The sequence below is a fragment of the Lycorma delicatula genome, chromosome 9, assembly GCF_047948215.1.
Source record: "Lycorma delicatula isolate Av1 chromosome 9, ASM4794821v1, whole genome shotgun sequence".
NCBI lineage: Eukaryota > Metazoa > Arthropoda > Insecta > Hemiptera > Fulgoridae > Lycorma > Lycorma delicatula.
Genome location: NC_134463.1, coordinates 90,582,361 through 90,606,049, shown reverse-complemented (window position 1 = coordinate 90,606,049; position 23,689 = coordinate 90,582,361). Strand labels below are relative to the sequence as shown.

The 23,689-nt window shown below is 29.7% G+C and overlaps 1 protein-coding gene across 3 annotated transcripts in view; it reads right to left on the bottom strand.

Moving 5' to 3' along the window:
• Positions 1-21,885, bottom strand: part of LOC142330294 (uncharacterized) — a 298,879-nt gene extending 276,994 nt beyond the window's left edge. For all 3 annotated transcript variants that reach the window (XM_075375505.1, XM_075375507.1, XM_075375506.1), the window contains exon 1: positions 21,476-21,885. In XM_075375505.1, the coding sequence (XP_075231620.1) occupies positions 21,476-21,563 (88 nt within the window). In that variant the 5' untranslated portion in view covers positions 21,564-21,885. The remainder of the gene's footprint in view (positions 1-21,475) is intronic.
• Positions 21,886-23,689: the final 1,804 nt, after the last annotated feature.

The following is a 23,689-nucleotide window of genomic DNA, read 5'->3' as shown; positions in this document are numbered from 1 at the left end:
CATAAATTCACTTCTATTTCTATGGCCTTGCAAAAAACTGAAGTGCGCTAGTAGCTTAATGAATAAAACAGTGAGAAACTAGTTCAATTCATACTATCATTAAAAAACACGGCATGGAATTATTATTATTCATAGACAGCTATGTCCATTGCAAATGGATTTGTTTCAGGTCCGATAACCTATAATCTTTATTCAATCTGTCGATAGTCAAAGATAGCGTTTACCTTACGGACTAAAGACAAATCCAGATAATACGAATTTTCTGCTATTTCTCCATACACCAAATATCAATACTTTAGTCTAATTGTAATTAATCAACACTGTAAGGATATACAGGTACGAATACCTGGGAGTTCTTAATAACTGATAATAAAAAGGGTCCTCAATGGAATTATGAAAGGATAAAAATTATTTTTAAGCAGCTTTTCTTAAACATGTAGCAGGTGTATTTTTATTGGTTTTTTTTGCAACAAAGCTTTATTTACAAAAATTAAAGTATTTGAATTTCAGTTTTTTGCCATATGGAACTACCACACTCTAAACATCTACCAAGACACTAAATCGAATGTGATTAATGTGGAAGCATCGAAAGATGTACTTTATATACTAAGAACATCCTTCGTTGATATTAACCAATGAAGAGTTTTGTACAGAAGCTTTGCAAGGAAATTAAATTATTTAAGATATAAAAATATATATATATATATATATATTTATGAAAAGTGTCGAATTTGGTTCAAGAGGGAAACGATATCAGATTGTGCTCAGCAAAGTGTTAAAAAAAAAAGAATATAGGAAGAAACCGAACGTTTTGTTTTCAGTATATATTAAAATGATTCGTAAGTTTTCAGAACAGTAGATTTTAGATTTTTATGAATCTTCCAAAGAAGAAAACTCCGACAACGGACACCTAAAAGCATTTTGATAGACGATTCTACTACTACTTTATTTCAACAGAACCTTTTAATTGTTTTTACTTTCCCGTCCAGATAGCTCTAAAAGGGAAAGTATTGCAAAAAGTATAGCTCTAAAAGGGAAAGTATTGTAATCGGTTCAATTTGGGCATATGTGGTTTTCACCGGATCTTCACGTTTTGACACTAAGAAAACCAAAAAAGCCGGATGGAAATTTTCCGGATGTTAATGTTCGTATGTACCTTTAATCGGTGTTGGCCTCTAAATTACCTTATATCTATAGAACTACTGGATCGATTTTGACCAAACTTGACCAGATTACTTCTATATATAGGGCACTGATGCCATTAAATTTTCAACTTAAAATGCCAAGGAGTAAGGCTGTGGAGAAAGGTCATCCTCAGTATCTCGAGATTTCGCCTCAGTCATATTTTTCTTCGGCACATTTGTTAACAATTGAAAAATAACAATTTTTGCAAAATCGCACCCCCACTTCCAAAAAATGCTCCAAACTACTGCTATGGCTTTGTTGTTGTTACGTCACAGGTGAGCAATAGAATTAAATAAATAAATAATATTTTAAGTGTAAAAAAGTAACTCGGTCTGGCTGAGTGTCGAACTCGATCGCCCGGTCGACTCGGTACCTGGTGCATTAGGCCTCGCGGCTACACCATCTGCTGACGGTACAAGTGAAATCTGTTTTATGTAAGTTGTGAAATTACATTAGTTTAGTTAGAGCCGACCGTCGCCGTCAGTACCGCCATAAACGCGTGAATTAAATGCGGTACGCGCGCGCTTCAGTCAGAATCATTCAATTAAACATACGAAAAAATATTATATTTACATAAAATAATAAATATATTTAATTAACTTTGTGTGTGTGTGTGTGTGTGTGACGAAAGTCCTACAACTGTGTTGTTAGTTTTTTCCACTGATATATTTTTTTCACAAAAAATTATAAAAAATAAATTTCCTAACTCTCTTCAACAAAATTCAGAACCAGCTACTTTATCTTTAAGTATATATGGATTTAAGAAAATTCCATTCCTCGAAAAACAGTAACTAACTCATGGAAGATTAAATGTTAATTTTTTTTCACAACAATAATCGATCCGATTTCGAATAAGTTCTATAGTTCGTCTGCCACCTTTAAACACTTAGATAGGTTTCCTTTTGTTTTTACCCTAATATCGCTGACTATAAAAATACGATATAAAATATGTATTTTACAATAACACAAATACAACTAAAAAAATAGAAAAGATTAACAACAAAAAAAAAGGTTTATTCCCTTACGGAAGGGAAAGTAAACGAAAATTGTCGAATCAGAAGAAAAAATAAAAGTTAACAATTAAACAATAAAAAAAGAAAGTACTTCTTCAAAAAGAAAAAGTTAGATCAAAAGATTAAAGTCGCATTTTAAAAAGAACTTTAAAGGTTAATACGACAATTAAAATACAGTGACAAAATAAAATTCCTTTCACAACGATGTTTAAGCTGTTTTTTTTATATTTTTTAAAACGATATTCAACATCACGCGAACAGTTAACAAGAATATTTTAAACATTGATTACAACGAACCAATAACTGTTACGTATCACTTTAACAGTCTGAATATATAAAGATAATGAAATAAAAAAGGCAATATAAATAAATAAAAAATAACTTGTATATTAAAAGTAGTATATTTTTTTTTTGAAAATAAATTCCGACTTTACATCAAGATTTTAGAACAAAAAATATAATTATGAGAAAAAAAAGGACTTAATTTAAAAATATATATTTCAAAGACTATTTATTAAAATACAAATTACAATTTAAAAAGACAGTATTAATTTTATTAAACTGAAAAAAATTTGTTAAATTTATATTTACTGTTTTTCTTTTTTACTAAAATAATAATTTTTCCGTAATATCTTCACCATACATTTTTTGAGTATTGAGATTTATCGTATGCTAATTTCACTAAATATACAAAACAATAACATCATTTATAGTAATTTAGACCAAATCACTTTTCTTAACTGCATGAATTTTGAACGACGTTTCTTTTTACTGACTTTTCGAAGAAAAGTACCTTATTACTTTTGGTCACATGGTTAGAGTGAGAAGGTGAAAATGAATTTTCTTTCCTTAAGTACGAGGATTGCTTTTCTTAATTATAATTTTCTTTACTTTAATGAGGAGTAAGAGAATACCAATCACTTAAATTGCGGTTTCCTTATATTTATTTATAGGCTTATGTATAAAAATTTGTGGGTCGAAAATCTCCAAATCTACTAAGATCAATTTCATTGAAATTTACATACGCAGTATTAATGTATCTGAAGTTGCGCATATGAAAATCTGATGAAGATTGGTTGAATCGTTCTTGAGTTACGCTCAATTTAAGGTCGAATAAATCTGAACGGGGCAAACAAAATAAAATAACAATTTTTTCACCAATAACCAACAAGTTTTTTTCTTCTTTTTTTTAACTAAAACCGCACTCGGATATTTTTCCACTACTGACAATTTAAACAAAATCAAAACGTAGTAATTAAGGCTGTAATCTACTCAATTTTTTAATTTATTTAATGCATTTAGTAGCTCACTTAATTATTATAATAAGCTATATAAAATTGCAAATCATTCTATATAATATTTACTTTAATATAATAATTACAAACCCTAATATAAGAGTGGTGGTGTGAAAACGGAGCGTTGCAAAATATCTTATGAACTTTAACTTATGAACTTTGTGAGGTACAAGTACAGTATTTATGGCAATTTGACAATGAAATAATTCTCTATATTCTGTAGTACGGAAACATTTTGATTAGCTTTTTAAAAAACGTTATAATTATTTTTTTAGAAACGATGATTTTTTATCGTTGGTTAAAATTCAAGAGATTTTATAATAGATTTTTTACTTTCTACACATATATCTATACAACAGCCGAAAGAGCAGATTTATTCTGAACAAATTAAAAAAAAAGAATTGTGCAGATATCTCTAATAGAAAAAAAGTTATAAGAATCTATTTACGGCAAAACATGAAAAAAATAAATTTTCGGAAAATTGAAAAATTAACTTACACTTCTAGAATTGCCCAGCACTACTAGTGAATTTCTCTCTTTCCTTTTTTCTTTCTTCTTTTTTTAACTTTTCAAACCGTAGCTTTCTTCTTCTTTCTTGGTGCTTTCTACGTGCTGAAAGCTCCATTCCTTTTTTCTTCAGTCATCTCTTCCTCTAACGTAACGTATAGACATCAGACCGGGCGATGTGGAAGCTGTTTGCATCACAATGATTCTTGCCATAATACCGAAATTAAATTCACTCTGGCGACAGCAGATTCCAGAAGTCCTTTAGAAGCGTTATGAGATTTTTCGCACACTCTCCAAATGCAGCTGTGAAGACTCTCGTTACGATTCTGAATAAGTCCTTTTATGCACCTGGCTAATAAATTGCTGTCGCTAAGCTATCGGTAAATAGGAGCTACATATTTAAGTACTATTAAATTTATTGATGTATATTCACTCGTAGTGTGGCTATCAGGAACTTTATTTTCACAAGTGCTTTCTTAAAAAACACCAGCTATCTTGCCCGGCAGGACATTTGGTGTGCTCTGGTTCTGCATCAGTTGAGTTACGGTGATGAAGGGTTGCTAGTACAGCTGTCTTCATTGATTCAACACTCCTATTGACATTAACTGCAATGGGATTTCTGTAGTAGTTAGTGAGCTTATTTAGTTTATTTTAGGCTGCTACGCGTCTTAACAACACACTACATCTTACCACACTAATAGTATTTACCGATACTGTAAACTGAACAAAATTCTCATTTAGGCATAGAATTATATAGGTACAGTGCTGTTTCTAGTAAGTTACATGTACTAAAAGCAGGAATTTGAAGCTTTCAAAGAAACACGTAGTTTTTTGATATTTTCAAGAGTGAATTATTATAATCCAAAATATTACATTTTTTGGCAACATGACAAAATCTTGATTCGATATCGATGTTTTAAAATTTAATTTTCGACAGTTTCTAATGATCTTAGATAAGAAAGGAATACACATTTGAACTCGGCACAAAGTATGAAAAAAGTAAACCTAAGTAGGTTCAAAGTTTTTAAAGTGTGAAAATTAGAAAAAAGTTTTTTTTTTATTTTTTGAACATTTTTTAAGTAGAAGCAGCCTTAAATGAACGAATGTTAAATAAAAATCGCTTTATAAATAGATAAAAATATACTTCCAAAATATATATATATTTTTTTTGAACCATTATTCAATTTTTTAGTTTGTTAGTATAAAGTTATTAGAAACCCTTAGAAGACCACTTAAGTATAGATACGTTCCAAAAATTTAATCATGTTATATTTATTTATTAAAATAAGCTTTACTTCAAATTTAATGTATAGATTTAAGATATTTGTGTTTTCAATTTCTATAAGACAATTTCGCAAAAAAATTCTGATTCTATTTGTTGATTTCTATCGGCGAATAAATAAAATACAAAACTTTTTCGGCTTAATTTTTTTTTTAAAGCACGACGCTAATTATGATTGCACACGCTTTCAGGAACGTATACTATATAATATATATCAGAAGGGTCAACCGACAAGTCTACTTATCGGAAAAAATGAATATTTAATAAAAAAATCGTTGAGTGAAACGACGTATAACTCTTTACTGGTTCAACAACAAAAATAATCGATTTACGGCAAAAAAAGAATTCAATAAAAGCACAATCACTATTGAAAATGGTACACGGTTTAATACGGTTGTAAGGAAAGAAATGGTTTCTCGTTTTTCTTCTTCGACAGAATACATAAATGTATATATGAAGCCAACAGAAACGCAGTTGATATTAAATACTATTCTGTTTATCAGTGGGAAGGGGTGTATAACAATCGACGTTATCACAGACAGCAGCTGTGTCGTTATCTCTTTTGAACTCCAGATGTTTAAATGCGAACAATTATAATAGATAGGGACAAAGTAATAATGGCCATAAGAAAGACCGGGACAAATTATCGCATCCCTTCCTATCGATAAATAATGACAGTATTGTAAACATTGTTTCAACCCGCTTTGCATCGGCTTCCCTAAATCAATAATACTGAAACTGCAATACACACCGCATAATTACATTAAGAAACATCTACTAATATCCTACATAAGGGATAAAATTTATATTAAATGAACATCAATGATTAAGTAACAAATTAAGGATCACATTTTATACCGGAGAGTTTGTCGAGAATATAACAGGGCCAGTTTAGTTATACGGTTGCTCCATAATCCAGAGACAATTCCTTTAATTCAACCCAAAGCATCTATACATATGAAAAAAATAAGTAGAACCATTTAAATCGGGCTGGTCGCAACTACGTCATTCTGAACATTCATGTACTATTTAATTGGTTTATTAGAAGAAATAAGACCAATTTTATAAAAATTACATACAACATTTAAGGTATAAAAATTAATTTTATGCGCTTATTAATAATACAAACTGTTCAATCAACCAAGAACCGATAAATCCATGGAAGTATTACAACAAATTAATCGCTATTAAACCAGTCAAAATTACAATTTTTTTTGGTTTTTAATTATACAGAAGGCTTCACGTAATTATAATATATTTAATATATACGGTATATACAGAAATACAAACGAGTAATAATAAATAAATAAATAAATATATATATATATATATACAGTGAATTCTGGATAATTGAACCACTTCGGGACCGAGACCATATAGCACCTATAAACGATGCTAAGCAACTAAGCGATGTTAAAAAATGAGGAGATATACAGAAACAGATTACAGTATACTAATTATTAAACACAATTTAACGCCTTATTCACAATTTTATTTTTAACACCAAATTAAAATTATAAACAAAATTATTAAATTGTTTTCCCAGTCTTACGTCACTAGTAAACAAACAAAATTTCATAAACAAAATTAGTTGCTTTTATGGTCAGTAAAATATAAAAAAGTGTACTTTAATATCACTTACTAGATAAAAACTCTTGAAAAAATTCTTCTATTTTGATCTGTCTTCCGCCTTTCATTACCTGGCGTTTTATAAATTTGACATATTAAATTCTGCTAGCGAGCTTCCTTCCCAGACTTCTTGGATAAAATTTTTCTAAAATCGGAACAAAAGATTTGTTTGGATCTTATATATAAATACGCGCGTTTGATTTCGAGATTCATCTTTTTCATCTTCAACTTCGTCCAGCTTATGAGTAATCTTTCTGATTATTTCGTCATCGCCGGTTTCATTTTCATTGTGGTATTTTTTTTTTATTTTTTCGTCGATTCTCGAGAAACTTCTATACCTGCTGCTGAAAAAAGGTACGCATAATCTTCGGCATCGACTATTCCAGTGAATTTTAACAAAGCATTTTAACAAGCATTTAACAAAGCAATTTCTGAACGTGTCGCTTTTCACTTCTTTCCAATTATCAGCTATGAAGTGAATTGCCTGCAAAAAACTGCAACTGCATTGCACGAACACGAATTTTTAACCGTATAGGAAGAAATCGACATATTTCTTTCAATTTCTTGTAAAATGTAGCTTATAAGTTTACTTCGGCAAACAAATTTTTCATTTTTTATTCCATGTCGAGCGGTTGAATTTAACTCGTTGCATTTCATGGCAAAAACTCAATCTGAATGTTTAACCCTCCCTTCCTATAGCGTTTTAAGCAAAGGTTAAATGGCTTAGATCACTAATAAAATTGTGTTATTTTACGAGTAAATAAAGAAATAAACAAACTGGAACGCCTTATAAGCGGCATTTTGGGCCGTTAAACCGACGTGATTTTACATAAATTATACCAATGTTTCTGTTTTAACAGAACTCTCTTCTTTTCCTGTTTAGCCTCCGGAACCATCGTAAGGTTTACTTCAGGGAATGAATGAGAATCATATGTATGAGTGTAAATGAAGTGTAGTCTTGTACAGTGTCAGGTCGACCATTCCTGAAACGTTTAGTTAATTTAAACCCAACCACCAACGGATTCCTATATCCACGATCTAGTATTCAAACCCGTATAAAAGTAACGATCTTTACTAGGATTTGAACCTTACTAGAATTCAATATACATAACTTTGCAAAGTATGAGATCAAATTAAAATTAAACTACAATTTGTAAATTCGAAAATAACAGCCACCAAATAAAACCACAATTTATCATGAAGAATTTGATGCTATAAAAGGGGTTTTTATTAAAAAAATAGAAGTTTTCAGTTTGAAATTAATCGTATAATTTCAAGTAACGATACTAAAATATATATTAAACATTACATTCATATATAAATTTTTATTTAATTTCTGCAAGTAAACGATACTATAACCGTTAACAATAACAAATAAGGATCGTACCTAAATGCGACTGTTGTGTTATGTACCTCAAAAAGCGAAAATGTACGCATAGTTATAGCCGAGTCGAGATTTTAACTTCGAAAAAGTTTATTACGGCAAATAAATTATTGGAACGGGTTCAGAAAAATATGTAGAATAAAAGTGTGCCCTAGCGGGCATAAGTTAATTAAAGGAAAAAGTTTTAGTTTTTCACCAGTAGCGGCTTTATTTTTAATGACATGTAAATATACAAAAATCCCTTTAGGCACGTCGGAATGCGGATGGAGATTTTACAGGTGCTAAGTAAGCAATAAAAAAAATTTCCACCTTAAAGCTAAGAAAAACTTCAAATTTACTCAATACGACAATAGTTGCATGTGAAAAAAGTTTCACATGTTTAGGATACGACAAGCCCCATCTTCTAAGTTGGTCATATCAAGAATTGTTTCATATAAAAGTTTTAGGTAATGTTTAGAGGACAATGACCACTTTAAACCGATGCGATACTGTGTCTATTAAGGGAAGTATAATTCTTTTTTGTCTTCGAAACCCCATTTTTTCAATCCCCTGGGCCAATGATTGGTGATATAAAAAAATGTACATACATGAGTTTTAGGCCCTTATCTAAAGAATAGCAGGAACTTTAAACGAATTCGATATTTTACTTAATAAGAAAGTTATAGCGATATTTTGTTTTTTCGAAAAAGCCCACCGTTTCCACACCCATGGTCCGATTTTTGCCGTTAACGAACTCGACCTAGATTTTTGAACGAGTTATTTTTAAGAAACAATTTGAAATTGACTGGCGTAAAATTACGGCAGTTATCGTGTCCACAAGAAAGTGAATTATATATATATATATATATATATATATATATATATATATATATATATATATATATATGTGTGTGTGTGTGTGTATATGTGTATATAAACCTTTGAACTGACAGTGGTTTTGAGTTCTGGGAAATGTGAAATATGTCGAAATTTTCCGGAAGTGGAATCACGGTACCCATTACAAGAGGTAGCTTTCTTATTAAATCTACCTAAAAACACCAATAGATAACTGAGGATATTTCGCATAATAAACCTCCCGGGTACGGTTTTCTACGAGTAAAACTAAGGGCGCTAGCGAATTTTACAATAAGCACCAAATTCATGCCATAGCTCTCATACATAGGTAGCCTAACTCGAGGGTGCGAAATAAATTAACTTCCATAATTCAGTTCCTATTACAGATAATTAAAAAATTCAAAAAAGTATGGATTCATAACACCAAAGGCTATAAATTTGAAGTATTTTTAATTTTTGATCACCCGTTAATCCGAATCTGCTGAGAAACTTAATAAAGTTGATAAAATCCCTACAACTATAAAAAAAATTGCAAAAAATTAAAAAATCAATGTAGCATTTTATTCTTGAGCTTCCTACCTCTACTCGTTCCATAAAGTATATCTTATTTGTTTATTTACCAAAATTTAAAACTGCATTATTTGTTAGAAAAGGTGTGTCTTGGTTTCTCGACTAACGCTCAAAATCAGTCGTTATAATTGCTGTTTTTTCAACATTTTTAAATATTTAAATTGTTATTTGTAAGGTAAAACATGTCATTTAAGATGGTAGAGATAGTTTTTCAAAAACTTTAATTTTTCAATCAGTTTTTACGAATTAAATGTTAGTATACTTCGTAAATACATGAAAATGACGCTAAAAACAAATTACTATAAAATATTAATGAGAATAGATATTTTTATGCAACTTACTAGATTTATGTAAAAATAACTCATATCAATATTTAACCTAGATTTTACGAAAAATTTTGCGAATTTTTTGGTTTGTAAAAAAAAACGTGTTTTTACCTCCATGTACAAGTAAAGGAAGTATTATGATCGCGAAAAAATTCAGTTTCCAGATTTTAACGGAAATATCTATTCTAACCATCCCTGAATCCATTTTGACTAGTTTCCGCGTGACGTCTTTACGTACACATATATCTCGCATAACTCAAAACGGTTAGCCGTAGGATGTTGAAATTTTGGATTTAGGACTGTTGTAACATCTGAACAAAAGTGTCCACAAAAGGCCAAAATCCAAAAAATAGGATTTTTGACTTTTTCTTAACTGCAGTAGTAAGCCCTCATCGAGATATTTTTCAACGATATATTAAGTGGTACTTATTTTCATTAGGTTCCAGAGTTATAACCAAATAAAATTTGAATTAATGAAATATTTTGATCTTAGGGGAAGGTACATCGGTTCGAATCACACTTCATCTCTTCTTTTTTTTAAATTAAATATATTGATTTATTATTAATTATTAACCTACGATGGTAAAAACATTTTTATGATGAATAATAATTCAATAACGAAAAAAAAAATGAAAAAATATATATCAAAAGATTTTAATGAAATAGAATTTTATGTATTTTTCATTAAAAAAGAAATGTGTAAATGTAATATAACAAGCGTACAAGGAAGTGATGTGATGTAACATCAAATGTTTTTGAAAAAATATCCAGTTTTCGTCAATATTTTATTTAATTTTAATCTTATCAGATTCGGACACCACATGACTTCCTTGTACGCCTATTAAATTACATATACACATTTTTTTTTTAAACGAAAAGTACATAAAATTTCATTTTATTAATAACTTCTGATATTTTTCTTTTATTATTATTATTATTATTATTGAATTATTATTTATCGTAATTTTTTTTTTACAATCAGAGGTTAATAATTATTAATAAATCAATATATTTAAATTAAAAAAAAAAGGAGATGAAGTCTGATTTGAAACGATGTGCCATCCCCTCCCTTATAAGATCTAAATATTTCATTAATTAAACTTTTGTACGCAACATATTTACCCAAGATTAAATAAATGAAATTTTATAGTTCACGAAATTGTTTACCAAATGGTGTTATTAAGAGTATAACAGACGAGACAAAAGTAATTATCTGACGATTACAAAATATGACTTACGAAAATCCTCATCCGACAGAATTTTGTATGCGAAATGATTCTTTGACATCATCACCATCGAACCAAATACATATCGTTAACACTCGTCATCCCGAGAGCTAATGAAATACAAATTATATTCAGCTGTATATATATGACACCTTTATTCCGTTCATATATCACCACGGTTTGTATAAGGATCATCAAATAATCGTAGAGAAAACAACCCTGATAACGATCTCATTATAAATTACACGCGGTGGATTTTACGAATGAATATCTCTGAAACGGATCGATCGATTTTTAAAAAGAACATACGAAACGTTAGCTTGTTTAGTTTTACGTATGTTTATTGTCTTCGTAAAATTTTTAACATAATTTATTTGAGAAATTTTAACACAAATATCGGAAAACAAAACCTACTTATACAGTTCTATCTTCTGAAGCAAATAGCTTACGAAATTCAGAACCGTACAGCTTAAAATTTTGAGTCGTTATTCATCTAAAATTTAAATGGAAAAAAGAATTTCAAATTACAAAATTTTATACTTCTTGTTTTTAAAATGCAAAACCACTAAATAGGTTATTGAAAAATTTTATTAAAATAAAACAAGAAGTATATTCTTAGAGAACAAAAAAAAAATAGTTTAACGATATTAGATGTAGTACAATAACAAGGGACCAATAAATGTTCGAATTAACATTAAATCTGATCTAAAAAATTCTTGTTCAAATATAAAATCTTGTATTAATTTTAAAAAATCTGACAACACACTTGTAGAAATTTTTCTGTCACGCGGTTAAAGCCGCGTATCGGGAAAATCCTACAACGGTGAGTTGTTTCTAATGCACGACCTACACACACACACACACACACACACACACACACGACTGAATGTAAAATATTTATCATTTTATTTAAATATATTGTTTCGTTTGTTTAATTCAATCATTCTACCTAAAGCGCGCGCGCATACCGTATTTAATTAATACGCGGGTGTGGCGGTACTAAACTATCTTCTTTTTCCTGTTTAGCCTCCGGTAACTACCATTCAGATAATACTTCAGAGGCTGAATGAGGATGATATGTATGAGAGTAAATGAAGTGTAGTCTTGTACATTCTCAGTTCGACCATTCCTGAGATGTGTGGTTAATTGAAACCCAACCACCAAAGAACACCGGTATCCACGATCTAGTATTCAAATCCATGTAAAAATAACTGGCTTTACTAGGACTTGAACGCTGGAACTCTCGACTTCCAAATCAGCTGATTTGGGAAGACGCGTTCACCACTAGACCAACCCGGTGGGTTGGCGGTATTAACTAAACCAATGTATTTTCACAACTTACATAGAACAAATTTCGCATGAACGGTCGGCAGCCGGTTTAGCCGCGAGGCTTTTAAATCACCAGGTACCGCATCAACCGGGCGATCGAGTTCGAGACCCGTCCAGATCGAGTTACTTTTTACACTTTAAATAATATTTAGTATTTTTTAGTATATATATATATATTTAGTATTTTTTTAGTATATATACCGCTCACCTGTGACGTAACAAAAAAGCAGTAGATTTATAGAATTTTTTAGTGGGGGCTGCGATTTTGCAAAACATTTTTTTCCAAATATTGTTACTTTTTAATTAACAATTGTGCCTAAGAAAAATATGACCTTAATTAGGCGATATCTTGAAATACTGAGGGTAACCGTGCTCTACAGCCTCACCCCTTTGACCTTTTAAACTGAAAATTTAATGGCATCAATGCTTCATATATAGAAGTAATCTGACCACGTTTTATCAAAATCGGTCCAGTAGTTCTGGAGATATAAGGTGATCTAGAGTCCAACATCGAACACACACGTACATATGAACATTAACATCCGGAAAATTTCCATCCTGTTTTTTGGTTTCGTTAGGTGTTAAAACGTCAAGACCAGGTGAAAACCGCATATCCCCAAACTGGACCGACTACAATACATTCCCTTCTACAGCTATAGCTCTCCTATACCGCTCTCTAGAAGGAAAATTAATTTTAAAAAACTCAACTTCAGAATTTAATGCGTTTAAATACAAACATTAAATATTAATACTGAAAAAGTGGGATTTCCTCCACAGACAAATTGTTTTACATCATCATCCCCACCTCGATCAAAGTGTAATACCAACTCATTAACTGGTTTACGGTCACGATTCCTAGAAGAGTAGTTATATATAAATTTAATTTCCCTTGAAGAATAATTATAATGTATTCAACAAAACAAAACACCTTCATTTAAAGCAATTACAAAATGATGATTCTATTAGTTTTCTCAATATAATTTAACGAACCTAAATGAAATTTTTATTTACCGTATTTTTCAAACCAATACCTAAAACTAAAATCAGTTATTACTAAATAAATTATCTGTGGAAAAATTATTATTCTTGTTAAATTCCAATAAATTAGTAAAATAAAAAATTATGTTCGACTAAATTGTTAAGTTAAGGTATTACGACAATATATTTACACTACGTCAAGATAAATCAGTTAATCAATCATTATTACAAATAATAAATAAAAACACGGGCATCATATTTAAGTTAAAAATCAGTATCCAATACTAAATGACGGCAAATTGCATGGCAGAAGTAAAGTATACTGGGATTAAATCAAAATCATTCCTGTTCATAAAAAACCGGGTTTTTTAAAGCAGTAAAACCACTTTGATAAATTACACATGTATATATTATAAATACAACTAATAAAATAAATGCAAATGTAATTCAATATAAATTATTAAGCATACCAAAACAATTACGTAATTTAACTCAATGTTTCTTATATAAATTTTTATATTAAATTAGAAGATAGAGAATTCAGGTATGTCTATGAATACTTCTGTTTTAAAAGAAAGCAATAATTCTCAAAATTAAGATAGATACAAAGTATATATATATATATACACACACACACACACACGAGACTCGGCTGATAAATTTTGCACATATATGCGTAGCACGGGAAAGCAGAGATATTTAATGAAATAAAAAATGAACAAAAGTACAATATATTAGGTACAAAATTCGGTATTATTTTTCAACGTAATCCCTGTTTACACTGATACAATTTTCCCAACGCGAGACAAGTTTTTGCATTCCGTCACGGAAAAATTCTGGCGGTCTTTCTCGGATCCAAGTGGCCACCAGAGCTTCCTTCAGCAAATCGTCCACCTCCTTTCGATGTTTCTTGTCAATCACGGAAACTGGTCGTCCGCTGCGAGGTGCGTCTCAATTGTCGGTTTACCAGCTCCACATTCTCGAAATTTCAACGGCCACCTATTCACAGTACTCCTGTCAACATTTTCACTACCGTAAACCGCTTTTAAACGATGAAAAATATTCGTAGGATTGACATTTTCTGCTATTAAAGATTTGATCACTACGCACTGTTTTAAGCGTGTTGACGTATTGGCTCCATTTTAACTGCAACTGAAAACAAACAGGTAAACGGATTTCAACGCATTATCGCAGGTTTGTAGATGGGGATTTTAGCTATCATGTGTTTGCACGCCCAACTCGATAGTACCTTTTGTCTCCCTGTAGCACGCTAGCGTGCAAAATTTATTAGCCGAGCCTCGTATACATATACATAAATTACCTAACGAACTAAAAGAACAGCAGAATATCGTATCAGTTTATTTTAAAATTATTTCTTTTACAGAACAAAATTACTCTGGTGGTAAATTTTTTTAAACAACAACCTGTAAAACAAACTTGATTTTGTTTTTGCACATTTCGTTTAAGGTTTACTTAAAATATTTGGTAATAAACCGTTAAAAATCGTTATTTTGTACAGATTTCATGTATTTTCTTTATATAGTTATAGCATTATAATTTCAGAAAATAATTATTTCATGAATTAATATGAACTATAAGCGCTTCTCTTAATTTATTTTTTTATTTATTTATTTTTTTAGGGCAAAAAACGCTGTCGCGTTATCATGGCCCGAAACAAAATAATACAAAAAAAATAACAACCAAAAAAACTAAACTAAAACTTACAATTAATAACACAGAAAAAATATCACTAAAAAAAGTTACTTAAAACTAATATCACAATCAGAATCTTAACAATAAGATGCAAAAAAAAGATTTTAATAAACAATTTTAATAGATTTTAATACAATTTAACAAAGTCCGAAAAGGGGCGTAAAGGGCTCCTTCTCGGAAATCAGAAAGATTAAAGATCTAACATAAAAAAACCATAATAATTAGAATAAATTAAACTAAAAATAATATTCAATAACAAAAAAATATATATACGAAAAAACAAAAATGATTGTTGCACATAAAAAAAAATTAATTAAATTTTATGCAGAATACAAATTCATCGTAGAAATAAAAATACCCGGTCAACTTAACTTCCTTATCATTTCTGAGGATTCAGCAATGTTTCTGGGCAATTTAAATTTACGACGTAAGGCCGCATAACATATACAACCCACAAGGATGTGGCGCACAGTCAAGCGGCAGACGCATCCTACACATAGCAGTATGTTTTCTGCTAACATCAAATACTCGTAAGTGGCTCCGATATGTCCTACTCGCAATCGGCAGAGGACCACTTTCTCGCGGCAAATTTTTTCCCATGAAAAGTCATACGTAAACACAATATCTTTGATGTGTCGGAGTTTATTATCCTCTGTAGCGGTCCTCGCCACTTTGTTCGAAGAACGTGTTTTATACAATTAATGAAGTCGAAAGTAGTAACACGAGTGGTAAAGGACGGTTGACAACATGCGTCTTTAGCAGCGGAATCTGTACGTTCATTACCCGGGATTCCCACGCGGCTAGGGCCCAGGGATCCAGCGCAAACTCACTTGTGTGTTGTGACGGTTCAACTCGGCGATTCCATTATAAATTTCGGTGACGATAGGGTGTCTGGAATGAAACTCTTTTAAAGCTTAAAGTTTACTAAACGGGTCGCTACAAATAAGGATATGACGATATTCTGGGTTTATGATATTCAAAGCCTTATTGATGGCGTAAGTTCAGCAGAAAAGATACTTGTAATATTAGGTAGGCCAAACATATAAGTTCTGTTATTAACAATAATATTTTTTTTACGCTCGATTAAAAGTTTTACCACGATTTCCTTTAATCCCTCCATGTAAATGTACAAGTAGTTCCTTTTTTATATCGGTAAAATAGCAAATCTACTATTATTGAAAATTAAGTTATAATAAAGAGTGTATTTTTACTTTATCGGCCATATCACTATTGCTTCTTCAACAGTACAGATATAAGAGGAACGTATATCGAATTAGCCAAAATTTTGAGCACCAGGGGTTTTACGAATATAAAGTTTCAAGGCACCCCTCAGTCAACAAAAACTCAAAAAAAGTTACAGAAATTCTTCGAAAATAACAGAAAATAAATGTATATTACAGCCAATTATGATAATAAATTTTGGAAAAAATTAAAGATGAGAGGGGAATAGTCGTCATTTGTACTTTTTAACTTTCTGTACAGTAGGCATATAAAATTGAACTTTAGTTCGATGAAAGTTTTATATATACACAGCGTTTCAAGCAATGTTATCGGAGCTTTCTGAGCTCATTTTACTAGAGAAAATAATGAAAAACGTTTACGTAAACATGGATCCGGAAACGTTCTGTCAGCGAGTTACCGCTAGCGAAAGATTTCGCCCTGATTCCTGAGCAAAAAGGTTAATAAAAACCACACTGAAATTCTAAGAACTCTTATTAAGGGGTAAACTTGATTGTTTCTTATAGTTTTTGACCCGTCAAATTGAATAAAACAGGTTCCACAACAACCACCGGTAGTTTTCATAATATCAGACTTAAAACAGAAATTTTATTTTTAATATTTCTTGTATTACAAACGTAAAACGTGTTTTTAGATAACAATTTTCTGTTTTACATCGGATATTATGAAAACTATTGGAGGTTGGTTCTGGAACCTGTTCTATTCAATTAGACAGGTCAAAAACCATAAAAAAACCATCATGTTTATCGCTTAATTTGGGTTCCTAGTATTTCAGTGTACTTTTGTTTCACTCCTAGGAATCAGCTTGAAATTTTTCGCTAGCGGTAACTCGCTAACAGAACGTTTCCGGACCCATGTTTATGTGATTTTGTTTCCATTATTTCGCAAGTAGAATGAGCTCACAAAGCGCCGATACCACTACACATGAATCACCCTGATTCATGTGTAGTTATATGAATCATATATATATATATATATATATATATATATATATATATATATATATATATATATATATATATATGTGTGTGTGTGTGTGCGCGTGCGCGCGTGTGTGTCAGCTTTGGCCTGGTTTCGACCCCATCGGACAAGGGAATATCAACGTATTAATATAACTTTTTTTGGCCTTTTTGAAGAATAACACTGCATCAAATCGAGCTAACTTATTCAGGTAAATAATTACTGCAATAAACAAACTTTTAAGCCCTAAAATCCAACCGTACTTAAAATATCAATTTTTTCAACTTTTTTATCAAATCCAACTTTATCTAGTATTAATAAGCAGGACATGAGAATTTTTTTAAAAGGAGAGATCTATTTAAAAAGATATATTTATTATATAAAGACGAAGAGATTTTTTGCTTCTTCGGAATAAACAAAAGAACAATCGACTCGATCAATCGCAACCAAATTTTATCCATGTTTCTAGTCATATCTGAAGTGTTTACGTATATTTCATCTCGAAAAACCAACGGACCGACTGCTTTTAAATTAACAGGATACATTAGTATTACACCATGGAAGGTTTTAAGCCACAGACCGAGGGGCCCTAGATCCCTTGAAAGTTAAAATATTAAAAATATTCATTATTTCTTCACCCTCAAGGAGGGTGAAGCAAAGGTATTCATTAAGAAAAAAAAGGATTAATCCTCCTTTTTAAGATAAAAAGATTAGTAATCCCAATTAATCCTTTTCATTATTATATTTCTGCCACCATGGCAACGAAATAAGTTATTAATTTTTCGTCATCAAAAGTGTGGTGTGTACTTTAGTTACCATGGTTACTATTATTCTGTCTTTTACAATTTAGTTCCTTTTTAAGATATCTATAAAGCCTAAATACTTTATTATTTATCAGTATTATTCTCACAATCATTAACGAACAGTTCGGGGGTCCAGGGGGCGGAGCCCTCTGGGTCGACGGGAATGGCGAGCGAAGCTAGCTCTGCGGCCCTGGAGTAGGCCCCATGAGACTCCGTGTAGTCCCCGAGTTGGCTCCGGAATTCGCCTGGGCCCTGAGGGACACACACACATGAAGAACCAACTTCACCCGATAAACATTGGCATACGTTTTTTATTTTTTGTACAGCTATTGGTTAGGAAAAAATCAAAATCCGTACTTTTAGTGGTCTACGTTCTGAACACGTATTCAGTGCATTAAGCCAAAACCCAGAAAGCATCAGGGAGGAAGAGGTCAATGTTAACTTATATATAGATATACGCTAACGTTATATCTATACGCTAACGTTATATAGCGTGTATATATATATATATATATATATATATATATATATATATATATATGTTAACGTATATAGTTACATTAAAAAAATATTCTACCCACAACAGGTCGCAAAACAAGAAAAACGAAACACATCCAACAGATGAATGGAGAATTTTTGTTTTAAGCAAGTCTATCATATAATACATGAAAAATTATAATAAATTATTTTAACTCTTTAGTACAAAAAAAAAAAAAAAATTAAAAATAATAATAATGTGTTCCACCACAAAAAAAAATTACTTGAAAAACTATACAAACAATAAACATAAATTTTACGCTCTATCCAAATTCATACAATCAAATATTTATTTGTAATCTACAATTTACTTCCAACATTACCTTTATAAGCAATAGATTAATTTGAAAAATATATAAGCATTACCATATGATAATATAATCAACCAGATAGTATATGTTTATATATCACATAAATTCAACCAGATAAATAGATAATATAAGGGTAATGAATGCCATACCATTATTGCTGAACACAGATAAAAAAAAAGCAAATATGGCAGTCGCTTGGGTAAGTCCAAGAAAACTTGCAACTCAATGTTTTTATGTTTATATTAATAAATGACCTTAAACGAGTATAAAATATATGCAAAACTATATATTCTGGCAATTTCATTATTACTATTTATGATACAAACGAATTTATAACATATGGAAAAAATATTGCAATAGCACATTCTGTCTTTATTAATGCTTTTCAGTTTCCTAGCACCGACTAGTTCTTTATGAAGAGATGAATTTCTAAATGACATTTTCAAGCTTGAGATAAAATTTAGAATAGAGTGGAATAGATCTGTCCTTAAATAATTATAGTAGATTAAAATTAGACATTAAAAGATTGGCGATGACACATTAATGTAAATCTGCCTAACTGAAAAGCAATAATAACTATAGTAACCAAACCAATCTGTAAACATCCACTGTAATACACAGTTGCCAAATTTACAAAATTGTAAATATACAGCATGCATGCAACCATGTAATTAATTAATTAGGTATATATCACTTAAACTATTTTTAAATATATTTACATGATCCCACTATATGATTATTATTGATGTTACTGTTTAGTTAATTTGCATACAGTTACTACCTACTGCAGACTTAATAAATAATAATATTTTAAGAGATTAACATCAGGCTTTAAAATTAAACTGATATGATTATAAAATATGAGTTAAAAATCATACTGCATAGGAACACTGTTTATGTTTCATTACTACAGCGAGTATATCATTATAATTTTTATCATACTAGTTTAATACATAAGTACAACAGAAAAAACTGGTGTATATAGTTATTAAAACAAATTGGGTAAAAAATGATTAATTAAAAAAAATAATAAACTAACAAATTCAAACAATATCATAATGTTATCATTATGTACCACACAAACATCAATTTTATATAGAAATATTTATACATAAATTTTATACAACTTAAAAAAAAGTTTATTTGAAAATAAATTAGTACTCCTTCATTAAGCAAATACTGTAATTAAATTTTATAGTTTTGTAATGTTAAAACTATGACCTATAAAAATACACAACAGTAAAATTACTTTTTAAAAATTGTTAAGTTTCATAATTATTTTTTAATGTTACTGTGAATTAATTTTAATAGTTCAAAAGAAATCACTACATTAAATCTATTAATAAAATAAGCTAATATGTTTATTAAAAAAATCAAAAAAATCAGTAAGTTTTAATTAAGAATATTTCTCCTTTACTATAATTTAAACAATCAAAAACAGTAAACTATTTCAATAAAATACACTTAACTATAGCAAAACCATTAACTGTTTTGATTGTTTGATATGGAAAATGAAGTTTACTGATATTTTTATTAAACTCCAATTCCTAGTATGAAATAAATAATTACTTACTCATATAAAAAGTTATAAATAAGATACAGCAAAAAAAACAACAAAAAACGAGGTCAAATCTTTGTGAGAATGCAATCTGAAAGAATACATCCCATGAATATTTACTAGGAATAATAATACAATTCACAACATGCAATCTCTAAAGAGAATATACTTGAAGTGTTTATTCTCAAACATAAAAACATCCCACTCAAACAATATTTCTATACACTTTATATAACCTCAAAATCAGAACTGAAAAGAACATTTTTTTTATACAGTAAAAAATATATATTTTAAATATAATCTATATTAGCCGAGGGATATCAATGATAGATAATCAAATTTAGTTAACACTCTGTGTGGTATCAGCTAAAACAGTTCAAAATATCAGCTCCCATGCTCTTTAAAATCTACAACTATCACAATATAAATATTATGTAACCTATAAAAAACAATTCTACACCCACAAATACAGTCACTAGGATCATTTTTTCAGGTACAAATTCTTTTAAACAAAAAATGCAGTTTATTAATTTTAACTTTAAAATTATTAATAAAATAAATTTTTATTATAATTACCCACAAAAGTGAGTAAATTTCATTATACACACTTACATAGAAAGGGTAAAATTGATCAGCACGTTTGTTCTGTCAACAACTTGTACGTTACGAAAAGGTATCTGTGATTAAATCCTTACAGCTGTTCAACCAATAAAACTATATTTAATAACATATCCGTATAAATATAAAAATAATTCTCTCTTAACAAGGTCAACCTTAAGGAAGACTTATTACTTACCTTTAGGGTCAACTGGGAAACAACTGCAAGCATGTAGAAATACAAATCCAACAGCAAACAGAAAATAAAGCCGCCCAATATATTCCATATTAGGCCTTAGATTTTAACACTTTCTAATCCTGACAACTGACTCATGACACCGATTTTCCATGAATTAACTTACAAATCTGTCAAGGCAGGCTAAGCCTAATTTAACAGAATACGTAGCCTAATAACACCTATAACAAAAACGACTTATAAAATCACACTCAATGTCACCACAACCAAAATATTTAAAAACGGGTAGTTAAACTTAGACACAATTTATTTAACACAACAACAAAGTAATTGCTTCAAATAATATTTAACACATTTTCATTCTATACGCAACTAAAAGTCAGACGTTCGCTAACAATCGCCATATTGTGAACTTCGACTCCCTTCAACTGAGTTGCCAGGTTGCCCAACAGAACTGAATGAAATATACCTCAATGAACGTATATGTCGTTCTGACGTAACTCGTTTCAGCTGTCATTAAACCATCCATCAATAAATTAATATTTTTGAAAAATTAAGCGCCTAATTTAACTTATCAACAGTTTAACATACCAAAACATTTGTTTATGATATAATATTATGTATGTAAGACTTACTTAAAATACTGAGTGAAATATAACAAAATCATTCATTTTCTCTCTTTAACAGTAATAAATGATGATATTTAAAAGAACTCACCGTGTTATCTCACCGATAACATTTTATAAGCCGTACAACATTTAATCAAGAAAAAATATTGGTTGCATGAAGTTAATTATCCCAAAGTTAATAGTGAATAGTACTAATTTCAAACAGTTGCCATTGGGAAAAATTCTTAACGTAAATAAAAAATTTAATAAAATTTACTTTTTGTAATACACATATTCACAATCATGTTTCACAGTAGTTAAATACCTTCTGAATTCATGTGCCTCATGTAAACAATAAATTCTATTAACTAATATATTTTTTTTATTATTATTAATGATGTTAATAACATGTGAAAATGAAGTTTACTTTTTTTCATTTTTATCAGTACAACCTTTTATGGTGTAAATTCCCCTTGTAAAACAATTCCTAAAGTACGTATTTTTTTGTTCAACATCCCAATCTACGGTATGTAAATGGGTATTTTGATTGTGGTTCACTCTTCATAAAGATTAATAATATGCCTCACATAATGAAGAGGATTACACAAAACCATAATTTAGTTTATACGTTTTATAAAAAAAATAAATTTAATACGATTCACAAACTAAATATTTGAAATTATACTTTATTCAAACAAAATTGTTTTAGAGCTACAGTGAAAATTTATTTTTTAGTGTGTTACTAATAACGTTGATGATAATGGTAAAAATAATAAAAGTTAATGTACACATTATTTATTTTTAAGTGATTAAAGAACTCAGAACGTGGAGTTTTTGTTTAATATATTGGTGTTTTTTTCAAACTTATTATGTTTGTAGATTTTGTATAAATCTAATCAATAATAAAACCACACAATCTACCAATTTATAAAGTACTATATTCAGAAAGAGTGTACTCATAATTGCAATAGTAATGCTCTTGTTTATATTAATCAGAAAATGTTTAAGTAGCAATTCAAAGACAAAGCTTTTGATTTCATGTAATTGTTTTATTTATGTACTTGTGGTCATGTTAGATGACCTGCATTGTTACACGTAAATCTAAGTTTTGAATGTTTTTTTATCTATTATCTATGCAGATTACAATAATATCATGCTAAACTGCAGTAGACATTGTAGATTGTAATTATTTTGATTTTTTACTTTTAATAATAGCATAAAAGTAAAAGAACATTGATTTTCAGCCACAATAAACTTATTGTAAACTGTACTGTAATGAAAGTAATATCTTCCGGCTTGTTTACATTGTTTTTGTTTTTTGACAGCCTTTATATTGTTTAATTTTTCTATATCAGGTTTGAAGTTATTTCAGTCTCATAGGTGTCCAGGTTCTTAGTTTCCTATATTCAGGTGACCACATATATGTATTTCATCCCATTCAGGCACTGCAACAATGTGTAGTTCCTTCACTTACATCTAAAATATTGCTTCCAACTTGTGCAAAAACAACTTTTATAAAACTTTGACTTACTCTACTTAATAATGTTCATCATATTAATGTGATAGGTTATAGTATATTGAATTAAAACTGATACCTAATAATAAATGG